At 44.9% G+C, this 19,753-nt stretch overlaps 3 protein-coding genes across 4 annotated transcripts in view; 1 reads left to right on the forward strand and 2 right to left on the reverse strand.

Annotated features, from left to right (window-relative positions):
- LRRC46 (leucine rich repeat containing 46) overlaps positions 1 to 17,737 on the reverse strand; it is a 100,049-nt gene extending 82,312 nt beyond the window's left edge. The window contains exons 1-4 of the mRNA XM_085608748.1: positions 17,403 to 17,737; positions 10,711 to 10,813; positions 8,211 to 8,319; positions 7,818 to 7,864 (exon numbers count right to left, since the gene is read on the reverse strand). Coding sequence (XP_085464874.1) covers positions 7,818 to 7,864; positions 8,211 to 8,319; positions 10,711 to 10,813; positions 17,403 to 17,412 — 269 coding nt within the window. The 5' untranslated portion in view covers positions 17,413 to 17,737. The remainder of the gene's footprint in view (positions 1 to 7,817; positions 7,865 to 8,210; positions 8,320 to 10,710; positions 10,814 to 17,402) is intronic.
- Positions 17,646 to 19,753, forward strand: part of MRPL10 (mitochondrial ribosomal protein L10) — a 64,351-nt gene continuing 62,243 nt past the window's right edge. Inside the window, exon 1 of one of the 2 annotated variants that reach the window (XM_085608973.1) lies at positions 17,646 to 17,755. Coding sequence is in view for 1 of the 2 variants with exons in the window: in XM_085608884.1 (XP_085465010.1) it covers positions 18,219 to 18,264 (46 nt within the window). In the remaining variant the exon portion in view is untranslated. Of the gene's footprint in view, positions 17,756 to 18,120; positions 18,265 to 19,753 lie in introns of those variants that run through there. The other variant, XM_085608884.1, reaches the window with a different exon arrangement.
- LOC146869105 (uncharacterized) overlaps positions 18,798 to 19,753 on the reverse strand; it is a 233,915-nt gene continuing 232,959 nt past the window's right edge. The window contains exons 3-4 of the mRNA XM_085609238.1: positions 19,501 to 19,601; positions 18,798 to 18,825 (exon numbers count right to left, since the gene is read on the reverse strand). Coding sequence (XP_085465364.1) covers positions 18,819 to 18,825; positions 19,501 to 19,601 — 108 coding nt within the window. The 3' untranslated portion in view covers positions 18,798 to 18,818. The remainder of the gene's footprint in view (positions 18,826 to 19,500; positions 19,602 to 19,753) is intronic.

Here is a 19,753-nt window from a genome sequence, read left to right on the forward strand (position 1 = left end):
AAGCTGTTCTCCAGGCCCTGAGACAAGCTGGATTGACGATCAAGGCCAGCAAGTGCCAGATCGGGCAGGGGTCGGTAGTGTACCTTGGACACTTGGTGGGTAGGGGAGCGGTGCAACCCCTCCAGGCGAAGATCGAGGCCATCATGGCCTGGGAACCCCCCAAGACACAGACTGAGGTCCGAGCATTTTTGGGCCTCACGGGATATTACCGCCGCTTCGTGAAGGGGTACGGTACCATCGTAGCCCCCCTCACGGAGCTCACGTCCAAGAAACAACCTCGACGGGTAGTCTGGACGGAGGCCTGTCAGCAGGCCTTTGTGAGATTGAAGAAAGCCATGTGCGAGGCCCCGGTCTTAAGGGCCCCAGACTTTTCCAAGGAGTTCATTGTCCAGACAGATGCATCCGAACATGGCATTGGGGCAGTGTTATCGCAACTCAACGAAGAGGGTCTGGATCAACCCGTGGTCTTCCTATCCCGGAGACTACTTCCCAGGGAACAGAAGTGGAGTGCAATAGAGCGTGAAGCCTTTGCAGTGGTATGGGCTCTGAAGAAGTTGCGGCCATACCTGTTTGGCTCGCACTTCCTAGTTCAGACCGACCACAGACCCCTTCGTTGGCTGATGCAAATGAAGGGGGAGAATCCCAAGTTGTTGAGGTGGTCTATTTCCCTACAGGGGATGGACTTTCAGGTGGAACATCGGTCTGGAGTGGACCACGCCAATGCAGACGGTCTCTCAAGGTATTTCCGCCTTAGTGATGAGAACTCCCAAGGGGTTGGGTAGCTCTCCCCACTTTCAGCTGGGGGGGACGCGTGTTAGACCTGTCAGCCCTTTGGGTGGTCCCTCCTCATCATTATTTATTTTGTCCCACTTTTGCCTCAAACCCGGTTTGAATTTTTCCTTTTTGGGAACCACCAGACTTTTTCGTGTTGCTGCAGATTCAGGGAGCCATTTTAGCTACCCCTGAAACTTCTGTCTGAGGGCCTGAAGCACAAAATGGTGGCCACCTGTGACATCACCAGCATCCACTGGAACCTACCAGCACCTTCCAGAACATTCCAGAACTCTGTGACAGTTGGAGGCGGTTTAGAATGTTGGGGAGTTAAGGGAGAGAGTTGGCAGTTGGAGCTGGCAGTTGGCACCTGACTGGTGAAGAGTGAGCAGCAGAAACTTGAAGGAGGAAGGAGTGAAGCAGCAGGGGTGGAAACTTGTGCCTGGAGTGGGGTCCATAAACCCACCCTTGATACTAGTCCCTACTGACTGAGCCCAGCCTGGAGCCCTGTGTGGGAAGAAGCCAGAAAAACCATCCTAAGGGCCTGGACAGCAGGAACAGGCCTTAGAAACAGAGAACAGCAAGATCCTGACCTGGAAACTGGTTTCCCTGGAGTCCGACGTCGAGTAGCCTGAGACCTGGAGCCCGAGGTGGAGAAGCGGCGCTGACTGGAAAAGCAGACGTCGTACCCGGAGCCGCCAGAGGTCGAGAGAGGGCGCCGTCAGAGGTCGTGAGGAGTACCAGAGGTCGAGGAGGAAGTCACCCGAGGTCGAGTGAGCGGCGTCATCGGAGGAGTGAAGTCCGCCTCCGGAGTCGCCGGAGACCGAGGTGAAGCGTGCCGGAGGTCGGGAGTGGAGATCGCACTCCGGAGTCGCCGGAACCTGAGAGAATCGTGCCGGAGGTCGGGAGTGGAGGTCGCACTCCGGAGTCGCCGGAAACCTAAGGAGAGGAGCACCGGAGGTCGGGAGTGAGGATCGCACTCCGGAGCCGCCGGAAGTCGACATCGAGTCAAGGCCGGCCGACGTCATCGAATCCGAGGTCGCCATCGGACCGGAGCCGCCCGAAGTCGACATCGAGTAAAGACTGCCCGACGCCATCGAATCGGAGGTCGAGATCGAGCCGAGGCCGACGACATCGATCCGGAACCGCCTACCGGTGTCGTCAGGGACTGACATTGTGCCGAGGCCGCCGACATCGAACCGGAACCGCCTCAAGGCGTCGACACGACTCCAGCGGCGTCGGAGCATCAGAAAAAGGGCAGTAAGTGGAGTAGAGGGCGCCTAAGGCCCTGTGGAGACCTGAGAGACTGCTCTAAGGGGCTAGGGAGGTGCTGGAACCAACCTGACTGTGCCAGGGGTGAGCTGGGACTAATCTAGAGAAGGTGTGTGGAGGGAGAGAGCCAGGTCTCTGGTATTCCCCCCTTGATCTACCTCAGTTTAGGCCTCAGCCTTGTCCAAACCAGGGAGTAGACACCCTCAAGCCTTCCACATCCCCACAAGCTGTGCCTGGGCCAAATCAGCCCTTAGGAATTCAAAAGTGAACTGATTCTATGAGTGTCACTGTCAGCTTTTAAGTATTTATTAGGGGCACTGTATTTATTGTATTTAACCTATCTATTGCTTCACTGTATTTATTGGTCCACAGTATTTATTGATGCACAATATTTATTGGTTTACAGTATTTATTGCCTCAGAATATTTAATTGCCTGTATGTATTGCACTTATATTTATGTCTTCATTATTTATGATCACCCCTATTTATTGAATCATTAAGCCAGTATTTATTTGACCTGCACTATTTAAAGTTTGTATATTGTGATTGTTATTTATTTATCCAATCAGCAACTAAGAAAAAAAGAAGATAAAGAAAGATATTTTCATAATTTTTACGGTGTAGAGTCGTTTTTGGAACGGATGCACGCATGGTTATTGTATGGGTATGTCGTATGCTTAGCACGGAGCCTGATTCCTGACCACTCGAGCCAAGCTACCACAGTGTGTCCGGAAGACCACCACCACCCTTTCAGAGTGGAAGTGTGGTTTTTCAACAGTCATTATGTAAAAGACTGCTCTAAACAGAAAGGTGGCAGCTTTAATTTTTTTCCGAACACCCTTTAAATGTCATCTCCAGTTTGTGGCCACTTATCCGTTGTTTTATCCATGGTTTCACCAAGCTTTGTAAAAATCCATTTAAACAGTTCCTTGGAGTGCACTTTACTTCTGTTTGTTTGTTTATTTATTTATGTTTTCATGATTGGTTATGCGTTAGCGAGAACTGTACCTTGTGTGGTGGTGATGTCACAGATCGTCTGTGGCGCCAGTAACTTCCTACACAGTGAGCAAAAACCACACATTACATACACGACAGCGGTGTAAATATTGCAGCCAGTCTTACATTTTGCAATATTCTTTTACTGTGAACATTTAAAACCAATTACAAACAAGCTAAACGCTGGCTTTTCATTGTAAATGACGCTTCTTAGTACAGCCCTTTCTTCTTTTGGCCCCGCCCACCCGGAATGGATCTTTTACTTGCAGCGTTGCACGGTGTCTTTTAATTACTGGGTAAGCACTTTATTTTTAGCATTTGGGAGCTGGGAGCTCTGCAGCAGGTAAGGGCCCAAGGAGAAGCCGCCTGCGGCCACCCCCAGGACACCCATGACTGTTGCTCTTTCACACTCAGGATTGCCATCCACATTCGCAGGCGCTGCCCCTCTCCCAGAACATATCCCCACCCTACGGCAGTATATTTCAGAAGCAATAGGGTGCTTCCTGCAGCTTTTGGTGTCCGCATCAAGTACCAATGTCACCCCTCCATTCCCGCACCACCCGGCAGAAAGTCACCCCGCCTCCCCGTCTCACCCTGCAGAAGGCGTGGATTTGCCACCCAGGCTCAAAACAAATTGCGATCTGTTGTCTCGGGCTCCAGAATCAATTACACCCCCTGGCCGGCCCGTGTGGGTCTCCCTCCTGCGGATTTCCGAGGCACTGCTCATCTCCACATCAAGCGTGGAACAGGCCCGGTGGCAAATCAAAGCAATATGAAGAGATGGTCTCTCGTCCGTCCGCGGGGCATAAATCAGGCCAACCCTTCAGGGCAGTGATGCACGCAGCTTTATCTTCCTTTGCCTGGGCACACTTGTGTGTTCTTTACTGCCCTTCTTTTGACACTGTCTGTCTCAGGTTGTCACAAACTGTTTACTCTGTCCATGACCCATTAAACAATTTCCCAGACTTTTAATCGCTGCACGGGTTTAAACCAGAAAATATGCGGTGTGTGTTATTATGCCAACATGTGGAACGCTCTCTAAAACAGGCCCCATAAAGCTAATTTTAGAAAGCAAATAATTCATTCACCCGTCAATCCTAACAGTTTCACAATAGTGCCACTAATATTTATATATATGCTCCCTTCAATGTCTTACATTGAAAAGAATACTTTCTGCCCTAAACACTCTACAGTGAGCACAACTATCAATGACAAACGTTCTGCACTCAAGCATTGCATTTTAACATGTCGAATCCATATTTAGACAATCCATTTTCCTCAAAATATGAATTTGTATGTAACGTAGTTCCTCGAAATCTTCCTGAATCACCCTTTTATTCATTCTACCTTTCCTGTTTCCATATTAACTTTTGCCTTGACTCCTGCATCACAGTACCTTTTAAGTATGTGGAGTATGACGAAAAGAGAGATATGCTGTACAACTTTAAATGTTCAAGTCACTGTAGTAATTCCTGACTGCCACCTATCAAGTTGTACGAAGTCCCAAAATGATGACTAGCGGACAGTAAAGCAATGGTGTCATCTAGCGGCACTGGCAGACAGGGCAAGGGACGAAACGTGGTCAACAAACTTTTAAGTTTTACATTTAGATCAGCCTTCTCATTTTAGAAACATTCCCCACGTCGAAGTGCTTTTCCATTCTATTATTAAAAGAGCCACTGACTTCAGAGAACATTTAAAGTAATGCGAATCATGGGCCGTTTGTATTTTACTTTTTTTTAATCAATATTTATTAAATAGAGAACTTCCCTCATCATCCCCACCCACTCACTCCCTTGTCTTGCACCTTGCTAACGTGAGGCGTGTGCATCTACTAAATAGGCAACCTATAAACGGCCCATCTAAAAGAAAAAGAAAAAAGGTGACCTGGATCCTCGCCTTGGGAGGCTCTGCCCCCTCACTCCAGGCACTATATAGGCATAGCCAACGAGACCACAACTCCTGCTGTTTCCAGGGCGGATCCTTTCCACGAACAGCGTCCGGGTCAAACTCGTTCTCCTCAATCTCTTGAATTGATGATTTTAGTGGGAGGCCCTTTTTGGCTCACAAGTCAGGTTCTGGCTGACTACCTTATAGCAGTGACTGCTGTGAATACATACACCTCATCGTCTGACTTTATTCTAGTCCGTTGCTAACTGGATCTGAGAGCCCATGGACCAGGGAGACAGGGAAATGGAGGGAGGTTAAAGAAAGTAAACTAAACTATTAGATTTTGTAGACATTCTGGAGACCTGCACGGAAGCCTGGAAAAACATTATTCGAAGCAGGTGGTGAGCTCTATTCCTATGAATCCTTCGAAATCTAGGCACCCCAGTGCTGTGCCCAGCTCTGTGCCCTGTGCGCTTGTGCCAAAACCCGAACCTGCTATCTTTGAGCCTGCCTGCCTTTGACAAACTCTATGTTATATCCTAGTAGGAATGCCCGTCACGTTTTTTAGGTCGAGCCTGGACAGCGCATGCGCTGCTCTGGAGGTATGCTGTAGTCGAATATGGACTTTAAGCTCCACCCAACCTCTACCCATATTTTTCATTGGCCTGTGCCATTGTCCCTTGTAAATGCTGGCTTCTGATTCGTTAAAAGGCTTGCTAGCCCCTCCTTAGTAACGCCTTGTCTTCATTTGTAACCTCCCATGAGGACTGGCCCTTTTATTTCTGTTGTTACAGGGTATGTCTTATTTAGTTTGTAAGCACTATTTTCTTTAATGAGTTTCTCCTGCTGCATGCACGACATGCTTTCCTGCAAAATTCAGCGCGCCATGCATGCTATCACTTTCCAAGCAGTCCGGGACAATGGCGGACGCTTCTTTGAATAGGTCTCGCATTTACAAGAGTTTGAGTGATTGGCATTGTAAATAACGATTTCTTTTATTTATGTGTTAATTACCAAAACAGATAAATAAAAGGCATTGACATTTACAATGCCAATACCTTAAACTCTCGAAAATGCGAGACCTATTGCATTGCAAATGCTTGTTATGAAATGCGGCACGAGACAGGGTTGCCCTCTTTCACCTATGCTATTTGCCTTGGCGCTGGAGCCCCTGGCGTGCAAACTGAGGCAGCTGCATGCCCAGGCTTCGCTGAGGTTTAGACAGAGACCGTTAGTAGTGTCATTATACGCTGACGACATGATCTTATATGCCCGAGAACCAGCTACCTACTTGCGTGCTCTTCTCCATGAATATGTTTAATTTGAGAGGTACTCGGGCCTAGGCATCAACTGGGCTAAGTCCATCGTATTTCCGTTGACGGCAGGCACTGCGGAATTCGCTTTGGACTATCCCCTGATGTGGTCCGTTGATCCAGTGAAATATTTGGGCATATGGCTGCATAGAGACCCTGAAGTAGAAATAACGGTTAATTATGGCCGTGCCATTGACAAAATTATGGACCAATCTGCGCCCTGGGCTAAACTTCCACTTTCGCTTGCGGATCGCATCGCTGTCATTAAAATGGTTTTCCTACCTAAGCTACTTTACCTCTGAATCACATAGTAGTATGGGTAACACATGTTTTTGGAGAACCTAAAAACCCTACATCCTGTGCGACCCGAAGGGTCTATTGGGCATAACCATACATTGCTTTGTGAATTGGCTATCATGACAAGAAGTTACAGATGAAAACAGTGCCAAAAATTGTTGGTTTTTCCCCTACTGATTTTCATTATTACAACAGTTAGTTTATATGGGAACACCTTGAGGGATCAACACAAATGACCTCTTGCTGAATTTAGATTGTTGCCTACTTTATAAAACGTATAGTTGTTCTGTGATCACCTATGGGTTTTGGACCTGTATCTACCATAAACTATTAGTAGGTTAAAACCATAAACATTTGGAAGAATGGCCTAACTCATAGAAAAATGTAAACACAGTGGGTTTTTTAAACTCTGCTTGTTCTTGAAAGTTGGGATGATGGTGATCCTAGCACGGCAAACCTTTTGTGGATTCCACTTTAAGAAACTAAAACATACTTTCTTTCAAAACACAACACATTTTCCCATTTTTTAAGAAGAAAACTAAATTTCATTATATCTTGCCTAATTTTTTCGGCTCCCTCTAGGGGAATCCACAAACCTTGGGTATCTTTAGAATCCCCAGGATGTTGGAAAAAAGGATGCAAATTTGGCATGGATACTTTATATGGAAAAAAGTTATGAAGGCGTAAGAGCGAAGTACCCCAAATATTTTTAAAAGGGCACAGCTCTGGGTGTGGAAAAGCCTCAGCAGCTAAAGGGTTAAACATAGCCATGTAAGGTCTTAGTGACATGCTGCCAAGAGATCAACCAGTCAGTGATCACGAACACTCTACCCAGACCCTTGTGGGTTCTCTGTCATACCAATGGTAAGCCAAACCTATCGTACCCACATCAATATAAGTTAGCATATCACCATGCTTATCCCCACATAAAGCCAGTTCAGAGAGTGGGACTGAACTATTTGCCCTCACCTTGTCACTGTTCAAACACCGTTTTGTTTAGAGAAGGAAGTTCTCAGTAATTTGACACAGAGTTAGAAAGTATCTTTTTTAGTATTCAGTCTCAGCTTTTAGAGTCAAAATGGGCCTCTTAACTGATGATGACATGATGGGTCCAATCATTATACTTCTGTAACATAACAGAGCTTAAGTAGTCTGCATCAAGAAGCAGGTCAAGCAAGTGGGAGGTTATTCTCTTTCTCCTTCTGTTAGACTTATCTCTTCACAGGAATGTGGGGGGGGGGAGTGACACGGAGTATTACAGTCCTAAACACACTTACCGCAGGTTCAAGAGATGATCAAGATTTACAATATTCTTGATTCTGTTCTGTAGAAAAAGAGAAGTGATAGCATTAGGCATGTTTCTGAGACCATCGTGGATGTAGACTGGAAAGAGGATGTGTGCTATGGGTCAGGACACTAAAGAATGACTGAGGTCAAGGTGAGTGTGGCCAGCAAAGGGGCCTGACCATAGCTGTAAGCTACCGAGGCACATACAATAGGCCTACAATATTATTAGTCTGGGAGTGAAAAAGGGTAGCAGTGCCAGACAGTGGCATATAGCTCAGATTGTGACCTTAGTACCATTTATGTTAAGTAGGACATTAATCAGGCGTTTATTCTGTAAGGCACAGAGGGGATGTTGCTTTGCTTTGTAGATCGTTGCATTTTACCTGCTGAAGGTAGAGGTTGTTGGTTGCTTCCAATCCCTCCAGGTTTTCAATAGCAGTGAGCTCCTCCCTGTCAAGCCTGACCGTGTGAAGGGATCGTAGGGCCCCTGACCTACATACAGGGAAATGACACATTACTCACATCACATGCACAATTAAAATACCAGAAACAGTGTTACAGGCAGTCTTTACACAACCCCCCATACTCTAAATGTGGCCTAGACTACAGGAGAAAGTTCTACGTTCAACGTGGCTTCCAATACACAAACACGCTCAATTCAAACTCCTCACATACACATTCAAGGCACCATCTCAGGCCCCACCTACCGGACACCTCTGCTCCGCAGGACTCCTATTCACACACATCTCATGCATACACAGAACCACATCAGGAGGCTGAGCGTTCTCTTACATCACTCCTAAAGTGTGGAACGACTGTCCAGCCCACATCAGAGCCTCCTCTTCTCTCCTTGAATTCCTCAAGAAGTTATAGACCTGCCTTTTCAATTGACCAACCTACCATAGGCAGGGCTAGGCACACACACCTGCTTAGTACCAGGATACCCTCGAGGGTGATTAACTAACCTACCATAGGCAGGGCTAGGCACACACACCTGCTTAGTACCAGGATACCCTCGAGGGTGATTAACTAACCTACCATAGGCAGGGCTAGGCACACACACCTGCTTAGTACCAGGATACCCTCGAGGGTGATTAACTAACCTACCATAGGCAGGGCTAGGCACGCACACCTGCTTAGTACCAGGATACCCTCGAGGGTGATTAACTAACCTACCATAGGCAGGGCTAGGCACACACACCTGCTTAGTACCAGGATACCCTCGAGGGTGATTAACTAACCTACCATAGGCAGGGCTAGGCACACACACCTGCTTAGTACCAGGATACCCTCGAGGGTGATTAACTAACCTACCATAGGCAGGGCTAGGCACGCACACCTGCTTAGTACCAGGATACCCTCGAGGGTGATTAACTAACCTACCATAGGCAGGGCTAGGCACACACACCTGCTTAGTACCAGGATACCCTCGAGGGTGATTAACTAACCTACCATAGGCAGGGCTAGGCACACACACCTGCTTAGTACCAGGATACCCTCGAGGGTGATTAACTAACCTACCATAGGCAGGGCTAGGCACACACACCTGCTTAGTACCAGGATACCCTCGAGGGTGATTAACCAACCTACCATAGGCAGGGCTAGGCACACACACCTGCTTAGTACCAGGATACCCTCGAGGGTGATTAACTAACCTACCATAGGCAGGGCTAGGCACACACACCTGCTTAGTACCAGGATACCCTCGAGGGTGATTAACTAACCTACCATAGGCAGGGCTACGCACACACACCTGCTTAGTACCAGGATACCCTCGAGGGTGATTAACCAACCTACCATAGGCAGGGCTAGGCACACACACCTGCTTAGTACCAGGATACCCTCGAGGGTGATTAACTAACCTACCATAGGCAGGGCTAGGCACACACACCTGCTTAGTACCAGGATACCCTCGAGGGTGATTAACCAACCTACCATAGGCAGGGCTAGGCACACACACCTGCTTAGTACCAGGATACCCTCGAGGGTGATTAACTAACCTACCATAGGCAGGGCTAGGCACACACACCTGCTTAGTACCAGGATACCCTCGAGGGTGATTAACCAACCTACCATAGGCAGGGCTAGGCACACACACCTGCTTAGTACCAGGATACCCTCGAGGGTGATTAACTAACCTACCATAGGCAGGGCTAGGCACACACACCTGCTTAGTACCAGGATACCCTCGAGGGTGATTAACTAACCTACCATAGGCAGGGCTAGGCACACACACCTGCTTAGTACCAGGATACCCTCGAAGGTGATTAACTAACCTACCATAGGCAGGGCTAGGCACGCACACCTGCTTAGTACCAGGATACCCTCGAGGGTGATTAACTAACCTACCATAGGCAGGGCTAGGCACACACACCTGCTTAGTACCAGGATACCCTCGAGGGTGATTAACTAACCTACCATAGGCAGGGCTAGGCACACACACCTGCTTAGTACCAGGATACCCTCGAGGGTGATTAACTAACCTACCATAGGCAGGGCTAGGCACGCACACCTGCTTAGTACCAGGATACCCTCGAGGGTGATTAACTAACCTACCATAGGCAGGGCTAGGCACACACACCTGCTTAGTACCAGGATACCCTCGAGGGTGATTAACTAACCTACCATAGGCAGGGCTAGGCACACACACCTGCTTAGTACCAGGATACCCTCGAGGGTGATTAACTAACCTACCATAGGCAGGGCTAGGCACACACACCTGCTTAGTACCAGGATACCCTCGAGGGTGATTAACTAACCTACCATAGGCAGGGCTAGGCACGCACACCTGCTTAGTACCAGGATACCCTCGAGGGTGATAGTGTGTTTTGTAAAATACACATACCAAGTGTGCAATAACTCTCACGACCATGTGATACTCACATGTTTTCCGTGGTCCAGTTCTCCATGGGAGGATCCAGATTACGTCTTGCTATGAGAGTGAAAGATAGCAAGGGCGCGTCTTCCTGGGGCCTCCTCACAGTATCTAGCAAGAAGCCAAAGTGGAAACAAGAATCTATGAGTATATGGGACAAAGCATCACCAACTGCACATTAGAATGCCATGACAAAGTCACCAATGAGTTCTGTGGTAACACAGCACTTTGAGGAGACTTCAAAAGGAAAAAGCTAGTGAGTACGCTGCATAAACATAAATTACTGGATGTTCAACTCATGTTTGCAGAGCTTTGTGGGACTAGAGGGGGAGATCGATTATTTAAATAGTAGCTCAGTATTAATATGTGGCTAGGGAGCATCACAAACTGTAACAAAATATTACGCCTTGAATCTTTTTAATGAAAGCCTCCCTGCAGCCTTACTCCTGGGGGTGGAAATGTCCGTTGGTCAGTGGGAGGTGGTGGGACAGTGGAGAAGGGTCACTGATTTCTGACAGTTTGAGGTCACAAGGAGCGCTATGCACTCTCTGACAAGTGTCAAGGGTGATGGTATTTTTCCAGTGCGTCTGTAGATGAGGTCGCAGAAGAGAAAGAAATGAGCCATCAAATTTAGACTTGTAGCTGAGAGCCTTTGTCTAAGATGCCTTATATATCAGCAGTTCAATCCTGGAAGGAAAACAGTGGTAAGTCTAGGAACGATAGGTCGAGAAGGAGGGCCTTTCACCAGAATGCAGATTGACTTCATTAAAATGCCTCCCTGTAACAGGTTGAGGTATGTTCGAGTAATGGTCTGTTTGTTTTCTAGATGGGTAGAAGCATACCCCACAAGAAGGAGGGATGGAATCACAGTAGCAAAATTGCTTTTGAGGGAATTCATCCCTAGATTCGGGTTCCCAGTTACAAGTGAGTCAGATAGAGGAAAGCATTTCCATAATGAGATCATGAAGTTGATTTGTGAAGCATTAAATGTACAACAGAAACTACATTATGCCTATTGCCCAGAGGCTTCTGGTGTGGTGGAACAAATGAATGGCACCATTAAAAACCGATTGTGAAAAAGGTGTTTAGCCACAGGTTTGAAATGGCCTGATGTCTTGCCTCTAGTACTCATGACTATTAGATATATTCCAGATAGGAACACGGGTTTGAGCCCTCATGAAATTATCATGGGAAGAGCAATGCGTCATGTATTCATACCAGTCAACAAGCTGTTGCCTATAACTGATGACTTGGTGTTGGATTACTGTAAGGGACTGGCTGACGCAGTTCATTCTGTGTTTCATCGGGTTGGATCGGATGCCACCACCCTTGAAAAGAAGCAAGCTCATGATCTGAGCCCAGGAGACTGGGTGAGAATTAAAGTACACAGAAGAAGGAACTCTCTGGTCCCACATTGGGGAAAACCACGACAAGTGATTTTGACCACAACAACAGCTGTGAAGTGTGCTGGAATAAAGAACTGGATTCATGCTGGTCACACATTGAGAATTCCAAATCCGGTGGATAACAAGGAAGGAGAATATTTTGAGGCGTCAGAGACTAGTTCTGAATCGGATGCTGAAGAAGCAAGAACAAGAGAAAATCCTTTAAGGGGGAAGTCAGAATCAAATTTGATCGTTGCCCCAGAAAATATTCCCTTGAGAAGAAAATTACAGATTTCTGATACAAGCTCAGACTCAGAGACTGAACAAGCACAGGTACATTGGAGGAAAGAGAAAAGCAGTGAAGAGACAATCAAAGAAATTGTTGATAAGGAAGATCCTGATGGAAAGCTGAGAGAAATTCCACCTGAAATAACAAAAGCAGATGAACAGAAAGTGAGGGAAAGATTCTTGCGGTAGACCCCCGAGGAGTTGTAGGGAATTCGAACATCCAGTTAGAGGAAGGGACAGTTAGTCAGCAGGAAGATTGTGTGCAAGAACCACGAAGAGGGACAGAAGTAGGGGAAATAAAAGAAGTGGTGAAAGGAAGAACAGCTGAAAGCAAAAAGCAAGTTGAAACAGAATCAGAGGGAAGTGATAAAGAAGTACCAGAAGGTCGAGTCTTGAGAAAAAGAGCATGGAGAGCTGAAAAGAATGATAAAGGAAATAAATCGAAAAGACCAGCAAGAGATGAAATCTGGCCAAACAAAATAAAGAGATTAAGATATCGACTGACAAGAGTGAATTCACCAAGAGCAGAACAAGTGAATGAAGTATCTAGTCAAGAAAAATCAAAAAATGAGGAAATAGCTACAGCAGAGAAAAACAAAAGAACGAGAAAGCCTAACCCGAAGTATAAGTCGCCGGAATGGACGTATGTGGCCCTGCCTGAAATAAAAGAAGAGGCGGATAGCAAAGAAAATCCAGAGGTGACTGTACCGGAAGTGGTTGAGGAAGATGAAGAATCGGAAATCCTGAGAGTTATCTTGTCCGATATTGGAGAAAAGACAGATGTTCAGGAAGTTCTGTATCAAGATTACGAGAGAAAAGTGAAAGACGATCAAATGCCAAACTGAATAAGACTAAAATGCTGCTAATGGAAAGACAATAGAATACGGAAAAAGACATAACTAATAGAACCAAGTAGGTGCTTAGAGCCTTGGGTTAGACAAAACTAGTTGTGAAGTAGAAGAGGCTAAGTCAAAAGACACTGATCATTTTTACGAAAATGGCAAACACAGAAAGTAGAAAAGCTAAATGTACGTTCCTTAGAAGGCGGTTTAAAATGTGTTGTTGTTGTACAGGATTACTAATGCTTCTATGGAGTGTATTAGCTTTAATGATATCATATAAAGTTACGCTAGAAACAATAGAAGGACATAGTAAGAATAAAACTAATATAGAAAAGATTCAGAAAAGTATATCCGACTAAAATAGATAGGAATTATCTTCATAAAGACATGTCTATAAACGATTTCTCTAACAATGTGTTTTCGGAACTACTTTATGAATATGTAATGACAATGGATGTGAGGGACTGCTACGTTTGTATGCAGCTACCAGCATCTGTATCGGAGGGAGTGACCTACCATCACCTTCCAGTAACATATGGAATAACATGTAGTGTGATAGCTAGTTTGTTTTATAAAATAGGGAAATTAGAATATTATTTTTCAGATGTAGATAACATATTTTCACAATTACCTGCAATTAACAAATTGAATAAAGTAAAGCCTGCAAAGGTGTTAGGTGAATTTTTCTTAGAAAATAAAGAACTAACATTAGAATATATATTTACAAATAATTTGACTTGCAGTTTAAAGAAAGAGGAAAAGACGTTCTTGAATATGGTTGAAGAAAGGAGATTGAAAATGCAAAAGAAAGTATCTGAGGGAAGAGAGGAAAAGACAGTCTGGGATGTTGAAATGGAAAAACATTTGAAGGGAGAAGCTAGTCCAACTATGGCTTTAGATTGGCCTCAGAAAGGAAGTTGTGTATTAGAAGGAATCAAACTGCATATGATAATTACTTTGTAGGTAACAGTAAATGTCATGATACATACCGAATCATGCGTGGATGGGGATTTCAAGGAGGAAATGATACAGTTTTTCCTGGGTTATATTTTATCTGCGGGCACAGGGCATATTATCGGTTGCCAAATCATTGGTATGGCACATGTTATGTAGGTCTGGTTTTTCCAAAGATATTCCACATGGGAAGAGGAGAAGATGGTGTACATACGTTAGGTAGTCTACTAACACGTAGAAAGAGAGAATCTTGGTCAGAAATTGTAGGAGACATTTTTGGAGCATTGATATCGGCAGTGGGAATATCTCTGAATGCACACAAAATTAGAAAACTATCAACAGTAGTGGATCGCTTGTCAACAAGCACCGCTGGAGGATTCTTATTGGTAAATATTGAAATGGTTGCCATGCGTGCTATGGTAATGCAAAATTGACTTGCCCTTGATATAATATTGGCAAAAGAGGGTGGAGTCTGCGGAATGCTGAAAGTTCAACATTGTTGTACTTACATTCCGGACTAAAGAAAAGATCTGAAGATCTACATTAAAAATATAACTGAATTGCATGAGGAAATTACACCACTGGAGGTTGAAAGTGTTTGGGAAAAGATTGGGGAGAAACTTTCTTCTATTAAAGATTTCCTGTTAAACTTAGGTAGTACATTTAAAGGTAGAATCCTATTTCCATTAACATGTGTAATTTGTATAGTATTCATTTTAAGAATAGGATGTTTATGTCATAAAAGAAAGAAAATACAGAAAAAGTTAAAAAGAGAAAATTTGAAAAGAAGACAAAATAAGAGACAAGAGAGGGAATTTGAAGAAGTAGAATTAGAAGAAATGAAAGATAATATGTATAAAACAGCAAGAAGATAAGAAATTGGGGAAACAGAAATGTGAATTAATCTAAAGAATTCATTTTGCTTTCATGACAAATTGATACAAAATTGTAATGGTGTGGTGATAAAATCAACAAAGGGGGGACTGATGGAGCGGGTAGTAGAAACATTTTGTATACCTCCCCCATTCTGCATGAAAATTATTAATTAAACAATCCATTAACTATAATATTATTAAATGAGTTTGCATGTTTCTTAATCAACATTAACATTCGAATTACATGTGGGATTTGCATTTTGCATGGCTTAATAACCTTTATGACTAAAATCCGTACGCATACTAACAAGTAGTATATGTAGTAATTAGAATACTGCATGATATATGTTGCTTTTGTAATGTCTTGTAATGTTGCCAGAGAAGAGGACCAAAAGGGTGAATATAATTGCTTTAAATGTTGCTATACGCTAGATAAATACAAGCACATAGAGGGATTAGTAAGGGGTTATAACATTAGATTTATTATTTCTATGTATTAATTACTCTTTTGTGTTTGTTTCGCTTAAGTTAGCGTTTGGGCCTAAATCAAAGATGGCCGCTGATGCTACACGAGGAAGTGGCCACTGTAACATGAGGCGTGGAGTGTGCTGCGCTTGCGCAAAGAATTCTCCTAAACCTCGTCATGACCTGTGTTCACCATGTACCAGAACAAGGCCACAGTGGGAAAACAGCCAAGACCGAGAACAATCGACTTCACAATAAAACCGGAACAGACTGACTTCTAAATGAACTCATGACCTCACCCCTCGAACTGTACTAAGATCTCAAAACTTACATCGGACGATCTCAACCAGCCAATCCTGACTGACCTAAAATATTTAATTTGTATCATCTTTGCTTCATTTTATTATAAAAATATGTAGTAGAATAGAGAGGGACACTCATCAACGATCGAACAACGATTGACTGACAGGCTGCTGCGTTTCCTGAATCTTGAAGGTCCGGATACTGCCAGATTTTCTGATGACTGCAAACTTTTCCTAAATCCACGGGCAATGATAGATGCTGCACGTCTCTGATCCTTTGCCGATCTTTGGGACTGTAGCGTGCTGAACATAGAACTTTGAGCTTTGGCTTGCTTTCGGACAATTTACGACAAAATTATGCAGAGCCAATGAATTAGAGGACTCCAAATAGCCAGATTAGGTAAATATGACGTTCTGCGATTGACTAGAAATTTGATAAACTTCCTAAACTTTGACGAGACAAATGCGATTTCAAATTATTATGACATTTTAGATAAACAATTATTGATTAACAAGAAATTATGAGTTTCATTTAAGTGATAGTTTCTGAAATCTTAAAATGTGTTTTAGCTGGTTCTAAATCACCATCAACCAATCCAACTAATTTGGTCCGATCGACCGAAGTGGAAGGAGTGCCTTGATGTTTTGGGATTGAGAATCTGTAGGCGAAAGGGCGTTAATGTATATTGTGTAAATGACTTTCCTTCCCTATTGGTTATAAGGTGTTCCCCTCACATGTCCGGCGCTTGAATCATTCATCCCTCCTGTGTGTGCAGACCAGTGTGGAAGTGACGTGTGAGTGTTGGTGTTATGGGCCCCACCAATGACTGCATGTGTGAATGGGTTTAGTGTGACTTTGGGTCTGTGACGCAGGGAGGATACCGGTACGTGTTGATTTCCTGTTGCTAGGGTTTCGGTGCTGCATCAGTTTTTCTGGTAGCAAGATGATGGTTTTATTGTTTTGGTTTGGTGATTATTAAAGGGGGGGGACCCCAAATGACACTAAAGGGGGGCGGGGACCCCCGGGTGAGTGTCAGGGAGGGGACCCCTGAGTGATACTAAAGGGGGGACGGGGACCCCTGGGTGATATTAAAGGGGGGCGGGGACCCCCAGTGACACTAAAGGGGGGGGCGGGACCCCCGGGTGAGTGTTGGGGAGGGGACCCCTGAGTGACTCTAAAGGGGCGTGGGGGACCCCTGGGTGATATTAAGGGGGGGGGGCGGGGACCCCCGGGTGAGTGTCGGGGAGGGGACCCCCGAGTGACACTAAAGGGGGGCAGGGACCCCTGGGTGATATTAAAGGGGGGGCGGGGACCCCCAGTGACACTAAAGGGAGGGGCGGGGACCCCCGAGTGACACTAAAGATTATTATAAGGAACATTAGTCTATTAAATCAAGCACAATCCTTTTTTGTATAGTTGGGTTTCCGAGTCACGTATTTAAAGTGAACACATCAAATATGAAGAAACACAAGTATATAAAAACAAGTGGAAAAACTAACTGCTTGATCATCTCCCGTGCCATAGTCGGATAGTAGAGTGTTGAACAGGTTGCCCGTGGGTTTGTACATAGTTTTGAGAAGTTAGTTACCTCCTGTCATGGTCTCAAATAGGCTCAACACTCGAAAGTGTTGTCGGTTATAGGATTTACTTCGTCGGTGCGCGCTGACCTGCCCCGAGCGCTTCTTTCCGTTGTTGTTTGTTTACGATGCTCTGGCAATTCTCCCAAGCTGCGCCGCCATTGCGTCTGCCCGGCTGTCTCGGTTGCTAGGAGACCAATCCTTTGACCAGTGCGCGTGCGTGAGGACAGTACTACTTCGGCTCTGGCAAGGGGGGGGGGGGGGGGGGGGTGAGAAGGGCCTGGCGAGAACTTAGAGCACCAGATTGTTCAGAAAATACTCCCGCGTTTAATGGCCTGCTCCACCTGAACTGCGAAGTTCATTGGTAACGCCCACAGTGCCCTTCTTTGGCCCATACTGAAGATAGAAGCAGAATTTGTTCGCGTGGATTTGAATGTGTGTTGTAGATGTATTGAAAGGTTTTTTTTTTTTTTGCATCTTTTATATAGCGCGAACTCGACGTATTTACATTATTTTTTTTAATAGCGTGAACTCGACCCGAAGGTATCGGAGCGCCTTACATAGCACCGTATTTACATTAACCATTCACGCAGCACGGGGAGATGAAGTGATTTGCCCAGAATCACAGGATGTGGACGCAGCCCCGAGGTTCGAACCCTGGTTTGCAGCTCCAAAGTCGGCAGCTCTGGCGTTCAGTGGCCAAACTGGTACCTGTTCCAATATGGCCGCCACGCGCTCGGCTGGACAGTTTCAGAAGGTAGTCTTTTTTCACTGTCCGTGTCTGAAGTGAACCCCGGGTAACCTCTACGGTGTGGGGCGCTGCGAACATGGCAGCGGGCTCGCGGCTGCAAAGATTGGTGCTTTGCCGGTCGGGTAAGAATACTTCTGCCAGCAACCCTTCAGAGCATCTTTGTAGGGTCTGCAGTGTTTCCCAAACTGTGGGTGCAAGCTGATTTAAGAATACTTCTGCCAGCAACCCTTCAGAGCATCTTTGTAGGGTCTGCAGTGTTTCCCAAACTGAGGGTGCAAGCTGATTTAAGAATACTTCTGCCAGCAACCCTTCAGAGCATCTTTGTAGGGTCTGCAGTGTTTCCCAAACTGTGGGTGCAAGATGATTTTTATTGGGTCGCAGAAGTCTGATCAATAAATAAAGATGCTTTTAAATTCTATATTTACCTTGTCAGATTAAGTGCGCTTCAACGACATAGGTCAAACGTCAGGCTATGTCATCTGACAAATTGCTGCATTTAAAAAAACATGGGGATTGGTGTTTGCAAACACTTCTCACTTTGTAGTCAAATAAAGAAAATGTCATTGCATTATGTGACAATCTTGCTGGGGCACCAGTGTGTGTGAAAGGAAATGCTGCAGGATGTGTTTTTTGTAATACAGCAAAATGTAAATACCTGTAAATGAACTGCACACATTCAGCAACTAGGAAAGGAAAAATAAAGCACATTTTGTGTGTAATTATGAAGTGTGATGGAAACAAAGATTTTAATAGGATCAGAACAAATCATGTCACTGTACTTGGTGGTGCACACATGATAAATATTTACTTAAACTCAATGTCCTCACATTATCGTTTGTGGACAATCTGGTTTTATCAGTAAAACTGTATATCAATGCAAATGTACTGGTCATTTCCATGGAAAATGTGCTGTCTGTAAACAACAGTGTACTACCACATGATGCTTTAGTTACATAAAAAAATCGCCTACCTCGTCCATTAAAATTAGGTAGGCCGCAAAAAAAAAATCTTTTAAAAATTGCTTCTGCTCTATATTTTGGTCATAGCCTCAGTAACGGTCCACATCATACCATTCTAACAGTAACTCCTGACCGAGCAATCATACGCACAGTTCTATGAAGAACCCTACCTTCCTACCCAAACAAATCATTTTTTAGCAAAATTAGGATAATGAAGGACTGGGACAAAAAAAACGTAACTTTCTAACCTAGATTACTATTGTAATTTATGAACTGCACAGTAATAAAAGGATCTCTGTGACAAAAGCAGTAACCCGCTAAGCTAGGCACATAAAATACTTTTCTGTGATCTGCATAGTACATGCTCTTTGCAGCAGGCTTATTAACCCTCTGTTCTACCTTGGGTGAGCCAAAATTGGCAGTAGATAAAACTCCGATCTCTGTCCAGCAGGTACATTAATCATCAGAGGTATCTTGGCACGTTCATTGTTGCCTGAAAACTGTTGGATAAAGAAAGAACTCTTCAGTGTTTTTAAAACAGCTGCATTGCTACTTAACCGGCCCCCAGTAACAAAACGGTCCCGCTACCCCCCACACTTTCAGTCACCCAGGAAAACTCCTGATGCCCGGTACGGTCATTCCGGCCTTGACT

This window comes from Triturus cristatus, chromosome 1_1, assembly GCF_964204655.1.
Source record: "Triturus cristatus chromosome 1_1, aTriCri1.1, whole genome shotgun sequence".
NCBI lineage: Eukaryota > Metazoa > Chordata > Amphibia > Caudata > Salamandridae > Triturus > Triturus cristatus.